Source organism: Plectropomus leopardus, chromosome 24 (assembly GCF_026936395.1).
Source record: "Plectropomus leopardus strain MGB_pleo_1.0 chromosome 24, ASM2693639v1, whole genome shotgun sequence".
In the NCBI taxonomy this organism is placed as follows: domain Eukaryota; kingdom Metazoa; phylum Chordata; class Actinopteri; order Perciformes; family Serranidae; genus Plectropomus; species Plectropomus leopardus.
In genome coordinates, this window is record NC_142199.1 from 9,353,688 (window position 1) to 9,373,444 (window position 19,757).

General features: G+C 40.2%; 2 protein-coding genes across 2 annotated transcripts in view; both read right to left on the reverse strand.

Moving 5' to 3' along the window:
* The window catches only part of mtrf1 (mitochondrial translational release factor 1), a 35,937-nt gene extending 26,759 nt beyond the window's left edge, over positions 1 to 9,178 (reverse strand). The window contains exons 1-3 of the mRNA XM_088074826.1: positions 8,964 to 9,178; positions 7,321 to 7,412; positions 4,958 to 5,141 (exon numbers count right to left, since the gene is read on the reverse strand). The gene's annotated coding sequence lies outside the window, so the exon portion shown is untranslated. The remainder of the gene's footprint in view (positions 1 to 4,957; positions 5,142 to 7,320; positions 7,413 to 8,963) is intronic.
* Positions 9,179 to 13,505: 4,327 nt separating this feature from the next.
* Positions 13,506 to 19,757, reverse strand: part of LOC121962682 (TSC22 domain family protein 1) — a 30,987-nt gene continuing 24,735 nt past the window's right edge. The window contains exons 2-3 of the mRNA XM_042512929.2: positions 17,463 to 17,514; positions 13,506 to 15,075 (exon numbers count right to left, since the gene is read on the reverse strand). Coding sequence (XP_042368863.1) covers positions 14,809 to 15,075; positions 17,463 to 17,514 — 319 coding nt within the window. The 3' untranslated portion in view covers positions 13,506 to 14,808. The remainder of the gene's footprint in view (positions 15,076 to 17,462; positions 17,515 to 19,757) is intronic.

Below are 19,757 nucleotides of genomic sequence, written 5' to 3' on the forward strand. Positions count from 1 at the left end.
AAAACAATGCAATGAATGGAAATGTGTGTCTTTGTGTGCCCATGTGCATACGAGCTGGGCGGATATATACATGCTGATGCATGTGTGTGTGCGAGGCGGCTGTATACTATATGTACACAGTGTACTGGAACACCCTGTACTTCTCAAAGCCTAAAACCCCTCTGCCAAAGAGAGGAAGGGGGTGGTGGGGGTTAGAGCATCGGTTAATAGACGATACAACAAGGAACCGTCCTGCTGCATGAAGGAAGTTTCATGGTAGCTGTAGTTTTTGTATGTTCACAAATTAATTATTAATTTTGGTTAAAATCACAAGGCAGTCAAAATCAAATATAAAGTGCTGCAGTGGATGCAGATTTTGAATATGGACAGGAGACACATTTAACCCACTTGTGCCCAGAGACTGAATTCAACATGATAAAGATATGTGCCTCATAATGTTCTGTTGGTTTTCAAGTCTTGAAATCTGGTATGGACATACTCTGTGCAAATATCTAACTGCACAACTTTGACAATTTTATATTGCATAAAAAAATAGCACATTAACAATAAACATTAACCTTTGAAAGAGGAGCAAACTGGCTTATTTTTTTTCAAAAACATGAGGAGAGGAGATTAACGACGTAATAAGAAATGCCCCCCCCCCAAAAAAAACAAGAAATTACTTAAAAAATAAAAATAAAATTACCTAAAAATAATAGTTTGTTTGTTGTTTGATTTTTTTGAAAAAAAAAAAAAAAGCCAAAATGCTGAGCAAGTTTTGTGTGAAAAGAATTAAAAGCCTTTAGCATACAGACACCTTTACCCAATATAAGCCTGTTGAGGTACGCCAAGATAAGAAAAAACTCACTTGGTTTTTCCAATTTTGAACATTTCTTTAGATTTTTGCTTTGGCTTCACTTTAAAAGGAAATTCAAAATTTCAGTCACAGGCACAAGTGGATTAATATTTTCACAAATGCTGTTGCCAAGTGAGAAATTGCACAGAGGCTTCCTCTATATATATCAGAATTTATGGTCATTTTTAATCCACAAAACTATCTCTGATGATGTATTGGCTGTTGCATAAAGTTCAAGTTATGCAAGTTGTACAAAACATGCCTATTGCAGGGGATATTAAAAAAAAAGTCTAATATTGATTACGTTCACTCACATATGATCATATTTTACGGTTTCAAAAATACCCATTTGGTGTAATTGCACGCTGTCATGTGCCCGGCCGCTGCAGTGACACAGCTGATGGACGCCGTCTATTAATAGAAATAATTTAAAGTAAGCCTCAGTTAGCGTGTTTCTCTCCACACTGTGTTTCTGCTCCTCTCTTTTTCTTGCCTCCGCCTGCATTTTCTTCCTGCTGATGTTGCTCCACGTGTCGCTGAAAACGTGAGGGAGGACTACAGATTTAAGGAGGGATGAATTTAAAGGAACACATTGAATTTTTGGCGAAGGAGATGGCCTTTTCTCTGCGGTCAACTTAGAGCTCAGACAGCAGACTGTTTCATGAGTAAATAATTTAAAGTCTGAGTCTGATTTAAGACTTGAGTGCATGTTTGAAAGGTGCTGCTCCGCACCAAATGATTTATTCAGTGACTCTGATATCCATGCTCGCATCATTTATAGGTTCATGACAGCGAATGCTTTAAAGAGGGTTCATGTTTACTGTGTTTACATGAAGAGGCAATTTAAGCTACTGACTGATCATATATGATTTAATATTTGGGAAATATTTTATTCAGTAACCCAGAATTTAGCATTTTTGAAAATATGGGGGTCTTGTCTTACTATATCATATTGTTTTTGTTTATGTGGCACAACAATGAGAAGAAAAAAGCCTTCATTTCAAGAAAATTCATCTATTCGGCGATGTTGCGTTCATTACAATAAACACAAATTCAGCCAATCTCTGTGAATTCTGTGTGACCTCGCAATTTTGTCCAATCACTGCAACTTCACTACAAATTGGACGATTTTAAACAAGTAAAATATCATTTCATTTTAGAGCTGCATGCAGCATATTGATTTGCTCATCCCCACTCTCTAGCCTCAAACCCACTAACAATCGCTCACATCTGGCTTTTTTTCATCTGAACTGTTTTATATATTTGCACTATTCATCCTATTTGTGCAATAATCACTCACGACATAACAGAAATAATCCCTAAATTCCCATTTACACATGAAGCTGGAGCTTGTGTGTTTTATTTGTGCCTTCCTGAACTGTAATTTTATTATTTTCATTTAGAACGTACCTACTTTTTATACTTCTCTATTCTTTTGTTTGCGTAGTTGCATGTTTACACCAGGAGTCTGGAAGAGACTACTAATACTTTCCAAATCGCATCTATGACCTTTGCATATGGCAGAACTGACAATAAAGTTGACTTTGACTAAGTCAGACGTTCAAGCACTGACAATCACAAAAATGGCCAGTGAAATCCCGCAGGGACTGATCATTCACCATATTTGAGGCAAAGTCGACTTTTGCTGCAACAATGCTAAGACTGTTACGAAACCGTCTATGTTAAAAGCAGATACGGAAGGAGCAAAAATGAAGATAACGATGCTGTTTGCATGTCAGAGCAATGACCATAAAAATGCATAATGACGGTGACAGTGGCGGTTAGAAAAAAGCAGAAATTCCTGCTGCCTCTTTTATATGAGACTATGGAAGTGGAAACGAGCGTGAGGTGAGAAGTGAAGGACGGCGTGTGGAAGAAAGACGAGGCGGCTGATTTCTCTTCCTGTCTCAGAAATAGGAAGCAAACAGGAAACAGTGCAGTGATAGAAGCTGACCTCAGACTGTGCGTGTTTAGATTTAAGTGTTGAACGCGATGTACCAGACGGAGGCTGAATGAGGGTTCGAGGACACGAAGGTTACAGTTTTATAAGCATGAATAATAAAACATTAGAGCAGAGATACTCAACTTACTTTGTTTGGGGGCCACTTTTGCAAAATGGCAGGGGGCCAGGGGCCAGTCAGAGCAGCCCCGTACATTCAGGTTATTTTAGAAAGATTCTTAAGGATTTTATGACATTTATATGATTTTCAGACATTTCAAGTATTTTAGGACATTAGTGGCTCACCTAGGACCTCTGTCGGGGTGAGGGGGGATCCTCCACTGGCCCTTTTTTAACAGCAAGCTCTATTTTGATCCTGTTTTATGCACTATGGCACCTTTTGTATACTAAAAGTGCAAAAACTATTCCAAGTGTGAATCACTTTATTTAAACTGTGAATTAGATAAAAGTTGTGGGGCCACCCGGCACCCTATCAAGGGCCAGATTTGGCCTGCGGGCCGAAAGTTGAGTTTCTCTGCAATATCTGTGCCTGAGTGGCCATCTATCTCAGCTAATTTGTTGTTTCTGGTGCAGGAGAGCAAATTACTCCCTGAGTGCTTCTGCTACAAGAAAAGGAAGCTTTGTTGTGTCTGTGGAAGCATCCGAGATGATCTCTGAGCAAATATGCTTTTGGGGAAAGTTTGTTTAACTTTGCTGTGTCAAATTATCTGCACACTGAGCACACCCACAGTCCGCCCCCGCAAACAGAAAGTAGGATTTGTGAGCTTCCCTTGCAGATGCGTCAGCACAGACGGGCAGATGTCGGCCAGATGAGGCCGTCCACTGCAGTATTTGGGCTGATTCTGGGTCAGGTTTGTGTAGTTTTTAGCAGATCTGTGCTGCTACTTTGCTGCGAGGCCTCAGGCTTTTTCCGCCATTTGGCACACACCTGCTCAGACACTCCCACTGTGAGGAATTTGCATAAAAAGGATTTCTTGCACACACGGTATTAATAATATTAACACACAACAGTGGATTGGTTTGACCTGAAAGATCTTCCTCAATCAGGTCAAGCTATTTTTGAGATTGCTGCGGTTTTAGGTCACATTATTGTGGCGCACAAGGTCGAGACTTCTCCTTCCTGCCGTCTGAGTGTGAGTGCTGAGTGGATGTGTCCGTGTGGAGGCAGAGGAAGGACGTATTTAATGCTCACGCTGGCACTGTGACAGCCGCTCGTACCCTCTGATTGCTGCTGATCAGCACATTGTCTGCAGAGAACAAACTGTCTCCACTTCACTGCATCAAACAGTTGATGTCAGTCTGTGTGCGGACGGAAATCAATTTTTATTGACGCTGCAGCGTGAAGCAATTATCTGCCATGTCTGTTAAGTTCCGCACATACGCAGTTTACAGTGATAACGATCGCAGATTTACCCAAAATTCTATGGAATTTATGAAACAATGGCTCTCTGATTTCAGACAATGCTGCTTTTGAGCCACTTATTTCTGGCTGGCAACCGTCAATCTTGCTGTCCCCGGCAGATTTTATCAGCTGTAGTTAGCTAACGTTCAACTCAAACACCCAGGAACAGTTTCTGAAATGGCCAAACCGGGGGAAAAAAAACATGCAGGTCACGTAATGCTACGGGCCCCAAAAACACTTTTTCCTAAAGACATCATAAGCTCAACAAAATGACACGATTCGATATCACAGTTGAATCCATTTGGTCCGATAATATTTCGAAAGTCTAGAAAAGCCACAAGATTAAATCATTTTATCCTAATTTAAGTTAACCAGCAGTTAGCTGGTCCTCCCTGGTGCGTTCACTCTATAGGCCTGTGGATGCAAAAGATCTGTAATTCTATGCACTGACTTTATGAGCCACTGAGTAAGTTCATATGAATGAACCGGGCCACGCCTCCAATGCTGTATTCAGCTCTGTTACAAATTCAGGTGTAAGAAGCATGGTCTGATTTACGGGACGCAAACCCGGCGATCAATATTCTTCCACCTTTCTGCTATCTGCTGTTACTATTTTCAAATCCCCTTCCTTACTGGAAAAAAAACCTCAGAGCTACACGCTGAAACGTTTTGACCCATTTGGATCGTGCAGTAAGGTGCACCTGCTTTTTTGGGGGTAATTGTAAAGATCCTCAGCAAATAAAACAACTTATGAACATACCTCAGAAAAGCCCAGACGCCGTGCCCAGGACCCTTACGCCAGATGTTCTTTTCTGACACCATCAGTCACAGTTGATTTGCCTCGTCTTTTTATCCTGGCAGCGGCACGCACTGGCGACTCGGACTTCACCAATTTATCGCTCCGCTCCACTCCACGCGAGCTTCTGTGATAATGTCGTGATATTCTGCAGGACATGAAAACAGCAAAATGAAGGTATAGTGAGACTTCACCTTAAAGGCACTAGTATCAAATTATGTCTCTTTTATCAGCAAAAGCTGATAGTCCACATACAGTTTGTCTGTTATTGCTTTTTGTGGTGTTTTCTTTTGCAGACAATTAAACATTTTAATGACAGTGCTTTCCTCATTTTGTAAGATCACTATCGCTGCATCCTGGTTTTAGTTACATTACTGAAGTAAGAACGTGATTGTTGTTTGTATTTTATGATGCGTCTGCAGAAGCTAAAGCTGACTCTACTGCGGATTCTTTTACAGACTTATTTCAACGCAAGCTATAACAAAAAACAGACTTATTATTCTCTGTATTTGACTGTTTGGCCCATAAACTTAAAAAAGTCCTTGAAGTGTCCTTCTCATAAACTGGAGCAGTGAGGGCCATAAACAACCTGATTAAGAGGAAAGCTCTTTAAGAGAACATAATGCTGTCGGGCGCGTTGTCGTCTTTCCTGCTGTGTCACTTCAGCGATGGTGTCATGACTGTCTGGCTGCACAGACATGCAAAACTTCACTGTTTGTCAGACAAAACAAACAAGTCATTTAGACTCACTCCACCTTTAAGTGCTGTCTGTCAACTTTACCTTTCTCCTTTTTTCAATTTTCAACGCATGCCACAATTCCTGCATTTGAAACCTGGATCGTCATCCGTTTTCTTGTGACTTTACCAAGCATTTAAACCTTTGAAACATTGAGAAAATGTGTGATTTATTTCAAACATAAAGGGAAAAAAAGGAATAAGCATCCTCACATGAAATGTGTAAAAAAAAAAAAAAACTTTATAATTTTAAAATCATTTTCATGTTATTTCATGTTTTATTTTTATTTTTTATTTTTGTGTGGCTAATTTGGGGTAATTTTCTTGAAACTTTTAAATAATTTCACACTAATTTTGAGGTCATTTTTTAAAGTGGCTCATTGCCTGCTTTTTATGTTTTTCAAAGAAACCGAGTCAATTTCAGGTTTCAAGGGGTTAATAATTTCAGCTCTGTCCGTGCACACTTATTGTTTTGCGTTCTCGTCTTTCAGGTACCAAGCACGCAAAAGGAATGCGACTGCACTCAAACCGACACCTTTAAACAATGACCCAGCGTTTCTAAAAACCAGAGGAACCAGATTTACATGATAAAGACCTCAAACAGCCGAGTGGAGAAATCATTACGAGCAAACAGAAAATAACCATATCCCCACAAATGCTTGTCGAGTTTTTAGGATGAGAACTTTTCATGTTTTGACAACTCATGGGGAGCGAGAGAAGGTGCTGAGAGGAGGAAAAGTGGAGGATAAGAGGGCCGTAATCCCCCATAATCCCCCTCACTCCCCGCGGGGCGCCAGCGACAAGCCTCGCTCTCTCTGCGCTTCCGTCTGTGGTTTGTTTTGAAATTTCAGAGGGCTCTTTGCTCGGTGGCGGCGGGGGCACGTGCCTCTGAGAAATGTGACACTGAGAGGAGGACAAACGAGGACAAACTGATAAAAAATATTTGGTTCACGAGCTGCGTCAGTGATTATCAATATTTTCAGATTCGCTCCAGCCTTATTTTAAGGACATTTTCCAAGTTGGATTTGATAAATAATTCATGTTATCTGCACAAACAGCGAGGCAGAGAAGTGGCGGAAGGTCAACACAAAGCCAAATATTTTTCTACACTACTTTTTAAGTTAATATATTCTAAAATAAGTGGACACAGAGGATACAGTTTGTATGCCAATAGTATTTATGCTGCGTTCATGACGCTATGAAACATCACGGCTGAAATTAAGAAGTCCAAACATGTTTTGTTGTGTATTACACATTAAATGCAAACCATGCAGGAGTTGTCAAACTTAACGGTTCATTTCTGCTGGGTCTAAAAGTTTGTGTTCACTCGCAGAAGCTGCTCCTCTCATCCATCCATCTCATCTGATTAGCTTTGAATGTACTGACAGATCGATTGTGCACCGGGCCAGTCACAGAGAGCGGACGCAGAATGACACAAACGGACAAACGCGCATTTAAAAGGAAGATAAAAGCATGAAAAGTTTGCTGTCGTCGTCGCCTTCTCACCATGTCATCAGCTACTGACACACACACACTCAGATTCTGTGGGAAACACTGTTGTACACTGCAAAACAAAAAGACGTCAAACTCACGTGTTTATCCTGCTGGACGCTTGCAACATGAAGGAGTCGTGGTGGAGAGGAAGAAACGATCCATGATGAAAGACAACAACTGCTGGTCATGTCTGAAAAATGATAAATTCAATTAAAGGTGAAAACACCAGTCAGGAATGAGATGTATTCGACACTAGAGCAGTACGTCAGCTATCCAGGGTAAACATCGTGTGTTATAAAAACATTAGTGTGAAGCTGTAGCCATGAAGACAACATCGTGGGGATCAAACCTGCAGAAGGATCCACAGTTTACTAAAAACGATACAGTGATGAAAAGCTGCGAGGCCATTGTCCACATAAATGACTCATAATGACTGACACTTTCCTCAGACTTCACGTGAGCTGTCTGACAAATATAATGAAACAAAGACAGAAACATTAGAGAGTTAATATTGTTGGTCGCTGCAATATGAATGTGCGGCCCCCTAAATGCCGTTGTCATGTGAACGAAAGGCCAAACCATGACAAAAGTTTAACATTGCGTGCAAGAACCATTGCCGTGTAAACAGCCCTTAAAAAATCTAAATAAAAACAAATGCCCCCCCCCAAAAAAACCCAGACAGACACATGCTGAGAGTCGGTGGATAAATACATGGTGACACACTTAAGTGATGACTGAGAGGGGTTACTTTAGCATCAGATTATCTGTCTTTTAAGACTTTAAGGTCATAGTTTTTGCAGATACTGTAATTTCTGAATGAAATGAGTGAGCAAAGTTCTCTTTCTAGACTCAATATTTTCAGAAATCCATTGCTGAAGGGAAAACTGAGAACAGGAGTCATACAGTCATGAAAAACCTGGAAAAGTCATGGAATCTGCAAATTACAATTGTCATGTTGCTGATTTTTAAGGCATGTTTTCTTTAGAAAACTAAAAAAAAAGTCCCTCCCCAGTGCTTAAAAACATTATTCGACATGCCTCCCCTTTTATCACTGTCCCCTCCCGTCTCATACATAACAAACAGTCCCGAAATTAGATTTGAATATCAGTTCTAATCCGATTCTGAATTCATTATTTTTTAAAATAATATATATGCTACAGCACACTCAACATTAGTAGAGGTTAGTGTGCTTACTGTCACATTTTGAGTGTTTTTACTTTGTTTACCATTATTGTGTTAAAGCACAGTGACAGATTTGTGCCCTACTGCATTTTGATTTGGCCAAGAGACTGGATTTGTCCTGAATGGAGCATTTTTATGTCAACTTTCTGGCTATTTTCAAAAGGAAATGCAGGAAATCCCTCAACAAAGTGGCTTCAAGCAGAAAGGATACACCAAATGACTTACATCACGCTGTGTAGAAGCGCACATAACGAGCAGGAATGTCCCCACACACGCGCGCGCGCACACATTTGATGTGTTGACATCACATGGTGCATCTGTGTCGTGTGGCAGCAGCTGAGTGTGCACATGTGACAGAAAACAAGACTCCACAGGCGGTCTATAACCTCAGACTGCTGATTCCATCAATTACATGAAAGTTACCAAATAAAACAGAACATCTGACTAATGTCTGAGCCGCATCGCTGTCTCTGAGCTCGGCGTAGTCGCCGGCGACTAAAGTGCGCTCCTCTCTCTGGAAAGTGTCCTAACTCTGCGGCCGCAGGTCGGATCGTCTTACTTTCTTCGGCGGTGTTTGGCTCCCGGCTGCGCCTTTCACGGGGATTTCTCCGACGCGTCGTAGCTCCTTCAGCAGCCTCTCTGCTCAGCCCTGGAAACCGGGTGTTTTTACGGCACGTTGCTCGTTAAATCCGATATTTTGTTCATATTTTTTTATCATATTTCGGTGATAAGAGTATATTCGCGTCGATGCGAGACGCCATACTGGTTTCCCATAGTTCCTTTGGAGAGGTCGGAGGTTTGTTTTGGTCTTTTCGTCCAATCGGAAGATCGTCCGACTCTTTGTTTCCGCTTTTATGCCACGCGTCATCTGGAGCAAACTGCACTGTGTGTGTGTTATTGGCAGCGCCTCCTGCATCAGAATAAACGCCTATAATAATAATAATAATAATAATAATAATAATAATAATAACAATAATGAGACCAGGGTAAATCAGGAGACAGCAGGGCCTCATATGGATGTAAACTCCGTGTTGACTGCAGGCAGAGCAGGCAGGAGGATCGGGGCCCTCTCTGTGTGTCAGGAGCGCGATGTGGCCCTCTGCAGCAGCACAGAGAGGAGCTGCTGTGCTGAATGACACAGATAATGGGACACACAAACAACTGCAAAACAAAAAACGATGGGACTTTTTTTGGAAAAGTGTGCCTATTTTTTGAACTCTAATAGTTTTAAAGATTCTTTTTTTCACTTTCTGATTCCCAACACTTGGGAGAAAGTTGAAAGCTTGTGCATAATACTTTTGGGTGATTTATCACTAAAGATCTGTACAATTCAATTTCCGTCTTGTTTTTTCTTTTGTCTTTATGGTCTCATAACTATTTGTACATTCAAGTGACATCACTGCAGCCTGAATATTCTGACAGCCCAGGTTGTCCTGAAAAAAAAAAACGATGTATATAACTTCATTGTGCATTGAGAGACTGAGGTTTTAAGTGTATTATTACACAAAAAGTCCAGGCAAACCAAAATTAGGTAAAAACGGCTTAGGGCTCAGGGGGTTAAAAGGAAATATGTGATCACACGCAGCACACACTCGTCTGAAGCTTGAGGGCAGTGAAATATTTTGCACTTTTTTAACCACTTTTCCTCTCTATCAGCGGAAAACATCATGAGGTAAAGGAAAGGTATGAAAAAAAGAAAAACAGATGACTCCAGCCAGCCTGGATCCAGACACCCAAATCACAGATTTCCCACCGTCAGGGAAACAACCGACCGGCCAAAGCTCAGTCAGTGACTTCATTTTGCTACGTATGAAAAATAGAAACTTTCAGAAACGCAGTCAACTCATTACATGTTTCATGTTCATGTACAATTCGACTCCTGTTTGCTGAGTCATGCTTTTTCTGCTGTTTGTGCTATTTCATTTCAGAGTCTGATTTTTTCTACAAAACCTGGTTTTACCCTTTGCACATTTTGGATTTTGCAGCGATGAGGGTGCTGTTAACAGGTTTTCTTCCTCTGTGTGTACAAACATGAAGTGTGTTTATGATCCCTGGACAGTGGGCAGGCTAATCCCCTCGTACAGTAGCGTCTCGAGGGGGCTGACAGTCTGGACGCTGCGGGTTTAACCAGCAGGCCACCTGCTTTCTCAGCAATAAGGAGCAGCACAGAGGGAGGTCCAGTTCAGGGGGTGTAAAGAGGATTTTTAGGGTTAATTTGGGGCAGAATAATCTTTGCATGTCTAGAAACAGGGAGCTGGAAAGCTGGAGGTTTCATGTGCATCAGATTGTGTGTGTACTTGTTACTAGAAAGTGTGTATTTTCTGGTTGTACAGTGAAAAAAAAGACTTCATTGATGGATGACAGCACATAAATAATTGCCGTCTATATTTGTGCCTCCAAACATCAGCGGCGGCACAAATAGACGAGGTTAATCCGCGTGTGATCCCCGGCCTCAGAGTACATCCTGTCCCCGCAGCGGCGTGCTTGAAGAAAACACCTTTTGTCAATGAAACGGGATTTGCGAAAGTGCCATCTGGACAGGAGCTCTGTCTGATCCACCGAGCTGGCTCCGAGGTCAGGACGTGGGATCAGACTGACTTGAGAAGTTAGAGGAGGGCGGGTGGAGGACAGAGGAGGGCAGGTTGAGGTCCTCTAAAGAGACATTAGATCAGGGACCTCAGTTAATTAGATTTCGTCCCAGGACATCCAAACTGGAGCTCTTTGTTGTCCCGTGGTTACATTTTTATCACACACGGTGAGCTAAAAACAAAAAGCTTTTGATTACAGTAGATTCATATCACATTAAGTGGCATATTTCTATTAAAACAACTACAAAACACACAAAAAAAGCTGCTTCTGATTCCTGAACTGAGAGGAAACTGAGCTTCTCTGCAGCCGAACAGGAGGTAAACTGCAGCCTAGAAAACGCTGCTAAAAATATCACAGAGCTGCTGTACCTCGAGGTTAACATTTGGCCTTGAAAAGAAACGTCTGCTGTATTTTCTTGGTGTAAAACGTGCAGTTTATGTGCTGGATTATTGCTGACTTGAATCAGTGTCATTTTGCATGTTAGATTTACAGAGCTGCTGTATGTTTGGACATAAAAAAAATAATCAAAACAAAAAGTCAAAATAACCTGATTTTGTACTTAAAGAGATCATCTTGAGTAATTTGTAGCTGCAACTAAAGATATTTTAATTGTCAATTAATCTGCCCATTATTTTTTCAATTAACAGATTTTTTGTCAGTGAAATGTCAGAGTAGTGAAACATGCTCCGTTTAATTAAAAAAATTACTAAAACTTTTAGCCTATCGAAAGATTTGCCTTTCTCCATTGATTTATGACGTAAATGTCTTTAATCACGTCAAAATAAAAATCTACTTTCATTTTTATGCATGGAAATGCATGTTCTGAACATAACATCACTGTGTTCCCCCCAAAGTCTACGCTAACGCAGCGAAGTATGTTTTCAAGTGGATTTATGCCAGCGCAGCTTTTCCATAGGTCTGCTGAAGTATGAAGTATATACTGCATTATCTGTGAATGTTGAGAGGAGATTATAAACATGATTTATAATAATCCTGTCTGAAATTGTACATTAATACTATAGAGACATCACAGCAGAACTATAAACCTATAGGAGATTAAGATGCAGTAAATGGGTTGATATATTATCAAAATATATACTATACTATTTTAATAGTATTTTTTATCACATATGCATATGACTTTATGTATTTTTCTCCTTATATGACTTTTTAATGCCTGATTTTGATGCTCTATTAAAAATAATGTGTGTTTAACTGAGATCAGCTGCCCCTCACTGTCACATATAATCATTTTATGACCTGTTTTTTCGATAAGAAAAAGCACAAACATCCAGTGATTGTTTCTGTGTAATTAAAGCTCATTTTAAAGCTATTTTTAAGATAATTTAACTCCAAAACACACCTCATATTTACAGCACTCTCAGCTGGCTTTCACATGACGTCATTCTATATGTCTGCGCGCTCCCGCTCGCGCGGTCTCCCGACAAGCATGCAGGTCCACGTGCTGTGGGCGGAGCCTCTGTACAATGTCTATGAGGGGCTCGGTCGGATTTAACCAATCAGCAGTCTTCATTTATAGACATAAATATTTACATGGATGGACGCTTCTGCGCATGTGCAATGAGATCTGGCGAGGGAACAGTCATTCATGTCTTTGACTGGGATGTCTGGGTGAACTGGGAGGCTGTGAAGCTTATTTATGCGCTGAAAAGTGTGGAGTGAACAAGAATAATCCATATTAATTTTTACATAATGGAATAAAATGTCAAACGGTACTTGTATAGGAAAGCAAAAAGTTTAAGTAAATTATGTAAAAATTTGTATAAAAAGTTTAGAAACAATAACAAAGAAACTATCTGAAAAAATGCTTCAAAATGTGTAATTATTATTTAACATAATTTGAAACATTTTTGTATAATAATTATAAATATTTATTTTTCCCTATCTTATTTTCTTCTTTTCGTAGACATTTTTTCCTAATTAAAAAAAATATATATATAAAAATATAAATATTAAATCTTGCAACCAGCCATCATTTCAGAGGCAAGGGGGGCAGCTTATTGTGAATAAGCTGACTTACTGAGTGAATTATCAACCCTTTTGCATTCAATTGCGTCTGTCATTAGCGGCTGAAGAACCAAACAGCCCCAAACAGCCACAGTATACCGAAGACCGACAAAGTTATTATAATGGTCACAATCATATACTATTAAAATCTGAAGTTTGAGCTGCCAAGCTCTGGTTGAGTTGACACAGAATGACCCTCAAACATTTACAGGGTAAGTAGCCAGAAAATTAGGTGACAACAGCTGTGGAACTGAATCTCAGAGTCCGTCTTATCCTACAGACACCATGTCTTTAGCCAGTTATCACCTGTCCTCACCTGTTGTATCATACATCACTGCAGAGCATGGACTTCTATTTTTTATGAGTTACTTATAGTGTGAATTGCTCTGGCAGATTATTATTTCAATGTTTTCCCAAATTAAGATTAATCAGGCCTGTATCAAACCCCAAACTACACCAGTCTTGAAAAATAAACCCAAAACAGTTCTTTCTTTTTTACTTTTTTGTTTCCACTTTTTATTTGAGGTGCAACTGTCTAGTGCAATTGTAACGTCACATTAGTGATGGGCTGAGGAACATGCACAAAACATCCACGTACTTCTGCGAGGGCATTTTCCTTTTTTTTTCTTTTTAAATTTATCGCCAAGAGTCTCATCATTTGGGTTCCAGTTGCACCACGACGAGCAACTCAAAACACTTGGCTTGTACAAAAAGACAAAACAAAACAAAACAAAAAAAAACATGAAAAAAAAAAAAAAATCACACGTCCCCAAAATACGTTAAAACAGTCCAGATAATTTGAGTGAGTTGACGGCTAAGGAGAGTTCACGTACAGTACGAGAGGCCGTGTGTCACCGCGGGGAGAGACAGCATCTTAGTGTGGAGGTAAATAAATCCTCGTGTTCCCACCCTGAGTTATGACATCACAGGTAGTTAAAACCTGGTAAACCATAGATATATATATATATATATATATACATATATTTACACGATAAAACTAAAAAAGCTTATATATGTATCTATGGTTAGAAACCAGGCACTTGGCAGAATTTAATTGTTTTTTTGTTTTTTTTTACAAAGTTCACTACCTAGAAACAGTCATGTCCTACTTATTTGCCTTTCCATCAACACTTTTTCACTATAATTACATAAACAAACACAAACATTTCCCGAAAAAAACCTTGATTCCCTGCATAAATGTTTAACGCTCCATCCACGGACGGGGGGAGAGTGAAGGTGGGGACGGCGACGTGAAAAAGAATTCTCAAAGTGGACGATGAGGAATATATATTTCATGATTCTTATGACCCCGCCAGAGCATCAAGGCGACAAAAATCCCATTCCAGATGGGTCGTACGAAAAGTCCGTCCACCGTTTGTCGTCTGAAAGAAAAAAAGTGCAGCACTAAAAAATAAAAATAAGACAGTAAAAATGGTTAGGCTGATGGACAGGTTGGGGTGGGGCGAAGAGACGATGGCACACAGGTCACGGGGATTCGACATGCGGCGTCACGTTTAGCTCCTTCCTCCCAAGCGACGGCTCAGTTCCCACATGATCACCGTGATTGTCTGAAGCACGTGAAAAAAGCGGACACACACACACACACACACACCGGTGCAACTCTGAAGTCTTTCCGTTAAATTAAATGTGCAACAAAAGAAAAAGTTCATCCTCCGGTGGAAGTGTGCGCTCCTCGCGACGGTGGCATAGTCGTCAGTTCACAGTATGGCATGACTCCTTCCTCCTCCTCCTCCTCCTCCTCCTCGTGGGTCTCCTCATCCTCTGTGTTACGCGGACGTGCCGGTGCTCTGTGTGGAGGGGAGGGCTTGCGCGGTTCCGGAGGCCGGGACCGGAGGCTGTGCGGCGCCGGTCGGGGAGCCGCCGGTCTGGACTTGCGCCTGGAACTGAGCCATCTGCTCGGGGCTGGCCAGGTTCTTGAGCAGGTTGTTCTCCTGCTCCAGCTGACTGTTGCGCTCAATCAGCTCCTTGATCTGCTCCTTCAGCACCTCCACCTCCTCGCGCACTGCGTACATCAGGTGGCTCTTCACCAGGTCCTGAGGACAGAGGGAGAGAGGGACGGAGACGATTCGTGACATAAGTCATTGTCAAGCAAACCGCAGTCCTGCTTCAGACTAAACGTGCAAAACTGCCACATACTTTGATTTATTTCAAAAGTGAAATCACATTAGAACGAGAAAATTAGTCATAAAAATGTGATGAATAATTTGCAAATATTTTGAAAACCGACATATTTTATGTTGTAACGTGTTTTGTTGCAGCAAAAGAATTTCCTCTTGTGGGACAATAAAGACCTAAACTGATCGATTCTGTCATTTTCAAGGCAAAAATGCAAAATGTTGAAAAATTAATCAAATTATATATATATGTTATGTTCAATATCCAAATTCCAGGAGCTGCAACATTTCGATGAAGATAAACTGTGTCAAAACATATCATTAGAAAAGTATTGTGTTGCTACGGAGACGCTCTGGCCAACGAATTATATTCCAGATGTAAGAAAACACATTTGTTTGGTACTGACCCAAGAAAAAATGTATATTATATATATATATATATATATATATATATATATATATGATGGACATAAAATGCTAAATTTACCATTTCTACTAAAACTGTGACTCATGTTGTCATCGCAGTGTCAAAATAAAAAATAATAGCAAAATGATTATATTTTTTTTTTGCATATTGTGCAGGTCAATTCAAAAGTGAAGATGTTTTGCTTCTCTCTCATTTATATCTTTGTAAATCAATATTTTGGGGGGTTTGGACTGTTGGTCAGACAAAAGAAGCAATTTAAGGGCGTCACCTCGTGCGTGAGGAAAATTTGACAGCCATGTCCTCCGCTGTCTCTTTGTCATTTTAAAGGCTAAACCAAATTCTTAGCAATTAATTTCAAGTCAATTAACCGACAAACATGTCGATCAACTGGTAAATGAATGGCATCTTTTTTGATTATCCATTAATCATATTAAACATAATGTGACTTAGTTTATTACACATGAGAATTCACTACTTTTCTGTCACTCATATCATTGTAAACTTAATATTTTGGGGGTTTTGGACAGTTGACCAGACAAGAGAAGTAATTTAAGGGCATAAACTCTGAGGAATTTAATCGGCATTATGGTGCTTTTTTGACATTTTGAAGGCTAAATGGAATTATTATCAATACAATAATCAGTAGCAAACAACTGACCAACATATCAAATGAATGGCAAGTATTTTAATAATTGATTTATCATATTAAACATAATGTGGTTCCAGTGTCTCAAATGTGGTGATATACTGTTTTTTTGTGTTTCATATCAACATGTTCTTTGGACAAAAGAAGCAACATGAAAATGTAACTTTTGTCTTTGGGGAATTGTAATTGGCATGTTTGACATTTTGTAGATTAAATGATTATTAATTAACAGAAGAATCTGACTGAATATATAATAAAAATGGTAGCAGCCCAGTCACTCACTCCATGATTCATGCATACTTCTTCTTTCTATTTCCGAAAATACATTTTGGCTCATCCATGTTTTTTTTAAGATTCTATATATAAATCTAGTAACCACGAGAGACTTCCTCCTGGCAGAAAAACTGACTCAGAAACATGCATCATAAATCACCTCAGTCTTGCACAGCACATGCAATGCTTGAGAGGTGAAAAAAATCATGCATCCCTCAGAAAAAGGTGGCTTTTTCGCAGAGAAGCAGCTGCGATGGTGTGAGCTGTGCCAGGCTGCTAAAGGAGGATTTAATCATCTGAGCATCCCCTCCTCTGTGTCCCGCCCCGCCTCCTCCTCCTCCTCCTCCTCCCTGCCCCCGTACGCAGCGAGGGAACAAAATGTTCCTGCACCGGGGTGGGAGGAGCCAATCACCGGCGGAGTTATTTATACTGAGCCGCGGGGAGGCTGCTGCTTGCCTAGCAACACGGGACAGAGAGGAGGGGGACGGGACAGAGAGGAGGGGGACGGGACTGTGGATGTAAATGCATGAGAAAGAGAGAGAGGGGATAGCGTGTGAACCTCAGCCTGCCCCACATCGAGCTGCAAGCCGGAGGTCATCACTGTGAATCGTGACGGAGCGGAAACTCCGTCAGGTGCATATATGCGGGGTTATTTTACGCATTTTTATATGAATTTCTAATAAATCCACGTCTAAAACACAGAAAAGCACCTTCCTTCATTCATACATTCATTCATTCATTCCTCAAGAGCAACTTTTCACCTCCTATAATTAACCTTATAATAAAATCATGCCACTATCTTAAAAATATGATTTCATAGGGAGGCCAAACATGTCAAAACGAAAGCATAAAGAGGAGAAAGAGCTGTGTGAGTCCACCTCGGTGCTTGTCTTACATAACACCGCTGTGACATGCATGTAAAGAAACACACGGGCCTATTTACACATTTGAATTGCTTACCATTGCCTGTTCAATCTTGTTGTCAATGGCCACCACACTTGCGCCGGAAGAGCTGCAAAAACAGAAAGAAAAATAGGTTTAGATTTACAAAACAACGTAAGTGGTTATGAGCTGATTGCTGCAGGATGGATTTGGGGAAACTCCATCATTTGTGGTACAGACGAGACTGCGGTTTTATGCAGACAAATTGAAAAAAGAGGTTATGAGGCTGTCATAAAGAAATAAACAGCTGCAACAAAGCACACTGAGGCTTTGACTTTGATGGCGAAGAATCAATGAGCCTCATTTTAATCCATCACCGCATTTAAGGCACACTGCGCAGAAATTTACCTATTGTCAACCCTGACTGATGCACTCTCCTTCCCGAGCACAGAGGACAGAAACGATATCGAGAAATTCCTCAGCTGACAAACGCCAAGATCCATCGCCACTGTGTAACATTGGGAATTCATGCTCTCCAGCCCATTAAAACCCCCGAAGGCGCTTCCCCGGCTGCGCAAACTGGAGCACCAGCGGTATAAAAGTAGAAAAATAGCGCATTATTGAGGGCAGGATGTCGGGTCTGCTCTCCGGGAGCCCGTAGAGCTCGCAGCCGGGACGGAGCACACAAAAGACTGAGCGGCGGGCTGCAGCTCCGCGCACCGCGGCTCCTCTCTGGATGATGCGTGCAGGGGAACAGCGCCAGCAGCTCCCTGATTGGCGGAGAGTGGAGCTCATTAACATAATTTATGCGCGGAAAGGCCGCTGATTGGAGGAGAAGTTGCTGATTGGAATAATGTATGCAGCATCTCTGTACCTGCTGCACCGTCCACTTTAACAGAGGTTTGCAACTAGTCCAGCCACACGGTCCAGATTTGTCCTTAGAATAATATCAAGGTCCGCACATTAAGAGAAATGACTACATTTTCAATTTTATTTGACAATATTTGAACACATGGGCTTAAAACAAAATTAGGTAAAACATATGAGAATAAAGCGCTTGTTTTTAATATTTAAAAAGTGCTTTACTCTCATAATATGGGAAAATGTGGGGGTTTTCCTATTTTTTATCATTTTTATTTTTTACATTTTTTTTTCTTTCTTATATAATTTTGAGTTTTTGGATGTTTTTTTCTCTTTTTTCCCCAAGTAATTTTGAGGCTTTTTGGATTTAAAAAAGATTTTAAAAAATGTTTCAGCACATTTTCCTAAATTTCCACTACTTATATTTACTTACTTTCACTTAAGTATGTTTTCAATGTAGGACTTGTACTTACTCAACACAGTATTTTTTACAAAGCATTATTAAGTAAAGGATCTAAATACTTCTTTCACTACTGCAGAGTGCAGAATGAAAGAGGGGACTTCCTCATTTTTAACAAGACTAAAGCAGCAATTTAACAACAAAAATGTTACTTTAAGTGTCTGATTTGCACTCAAACGGAGATACAAATATGCAACCTTGCTTAAATGTGAACTGCAGGTGATGGCAAAACTGAACAATGTCTCCACCTATTGGTTATAACTCATGTATTAAAGGGTCACACACACACACACACACACACACACCAAAATGACTCTCACATTGTAATTTAAGTAATCAATTGCCCTCTATCTGACCCCTGTGTTACCGCTGACCTCAGCACTGTTCAGCTGTGAGAGTAATTAAACATTTACACTAAAAAACAGTCGTCAGTAGAAGAGTCCGATGACAGTCGAAACAGTAGAAGCTTCTTTGTCCTCTTTAGACCAGTTTGAGTGAAATGGGAACACGTTGTACAATAAAACAGGACCGCCCCCCTGCTCTCTGTCAGGGGCGATCACAAATTCTGTGATACGTGTGAACATTTGTGTGATGTGTGACAGAGCTGAGACGCTGATTCAATTGACAATAATTCTGATAATAAATGACTTGTCAATTTAATTTATCAAACAAAAATCACAAGTTTTTGCTGGTTTCAACCACTCAAACCTGAGGATGTACGGGTTTTTCTGTTTCTATGGTTGTATATGGATCTTTAGGGTTTGGGAAAATAAGACATCAGAGGACATCAACTTGGACTCATGGACAGGGACTTTTTTTTCACAATTTCATGACATTTTAGAGCCTGAACGTTCCATTAATCAATAAAATAATGAAAAGATAAATAGTAGATCTAAAAAAAATAGTTAGCTTAAGTCTCAAAAATATAAAAATCTTATTGTGTCAACATTTTGTGAAAGCACCAATAGCCAACTCTGATCATAATATTGACATCGAGGCATTTGGTAAAAAAATGCAGTTATATTTAATATTCTCAATATCACTCAGCCCAA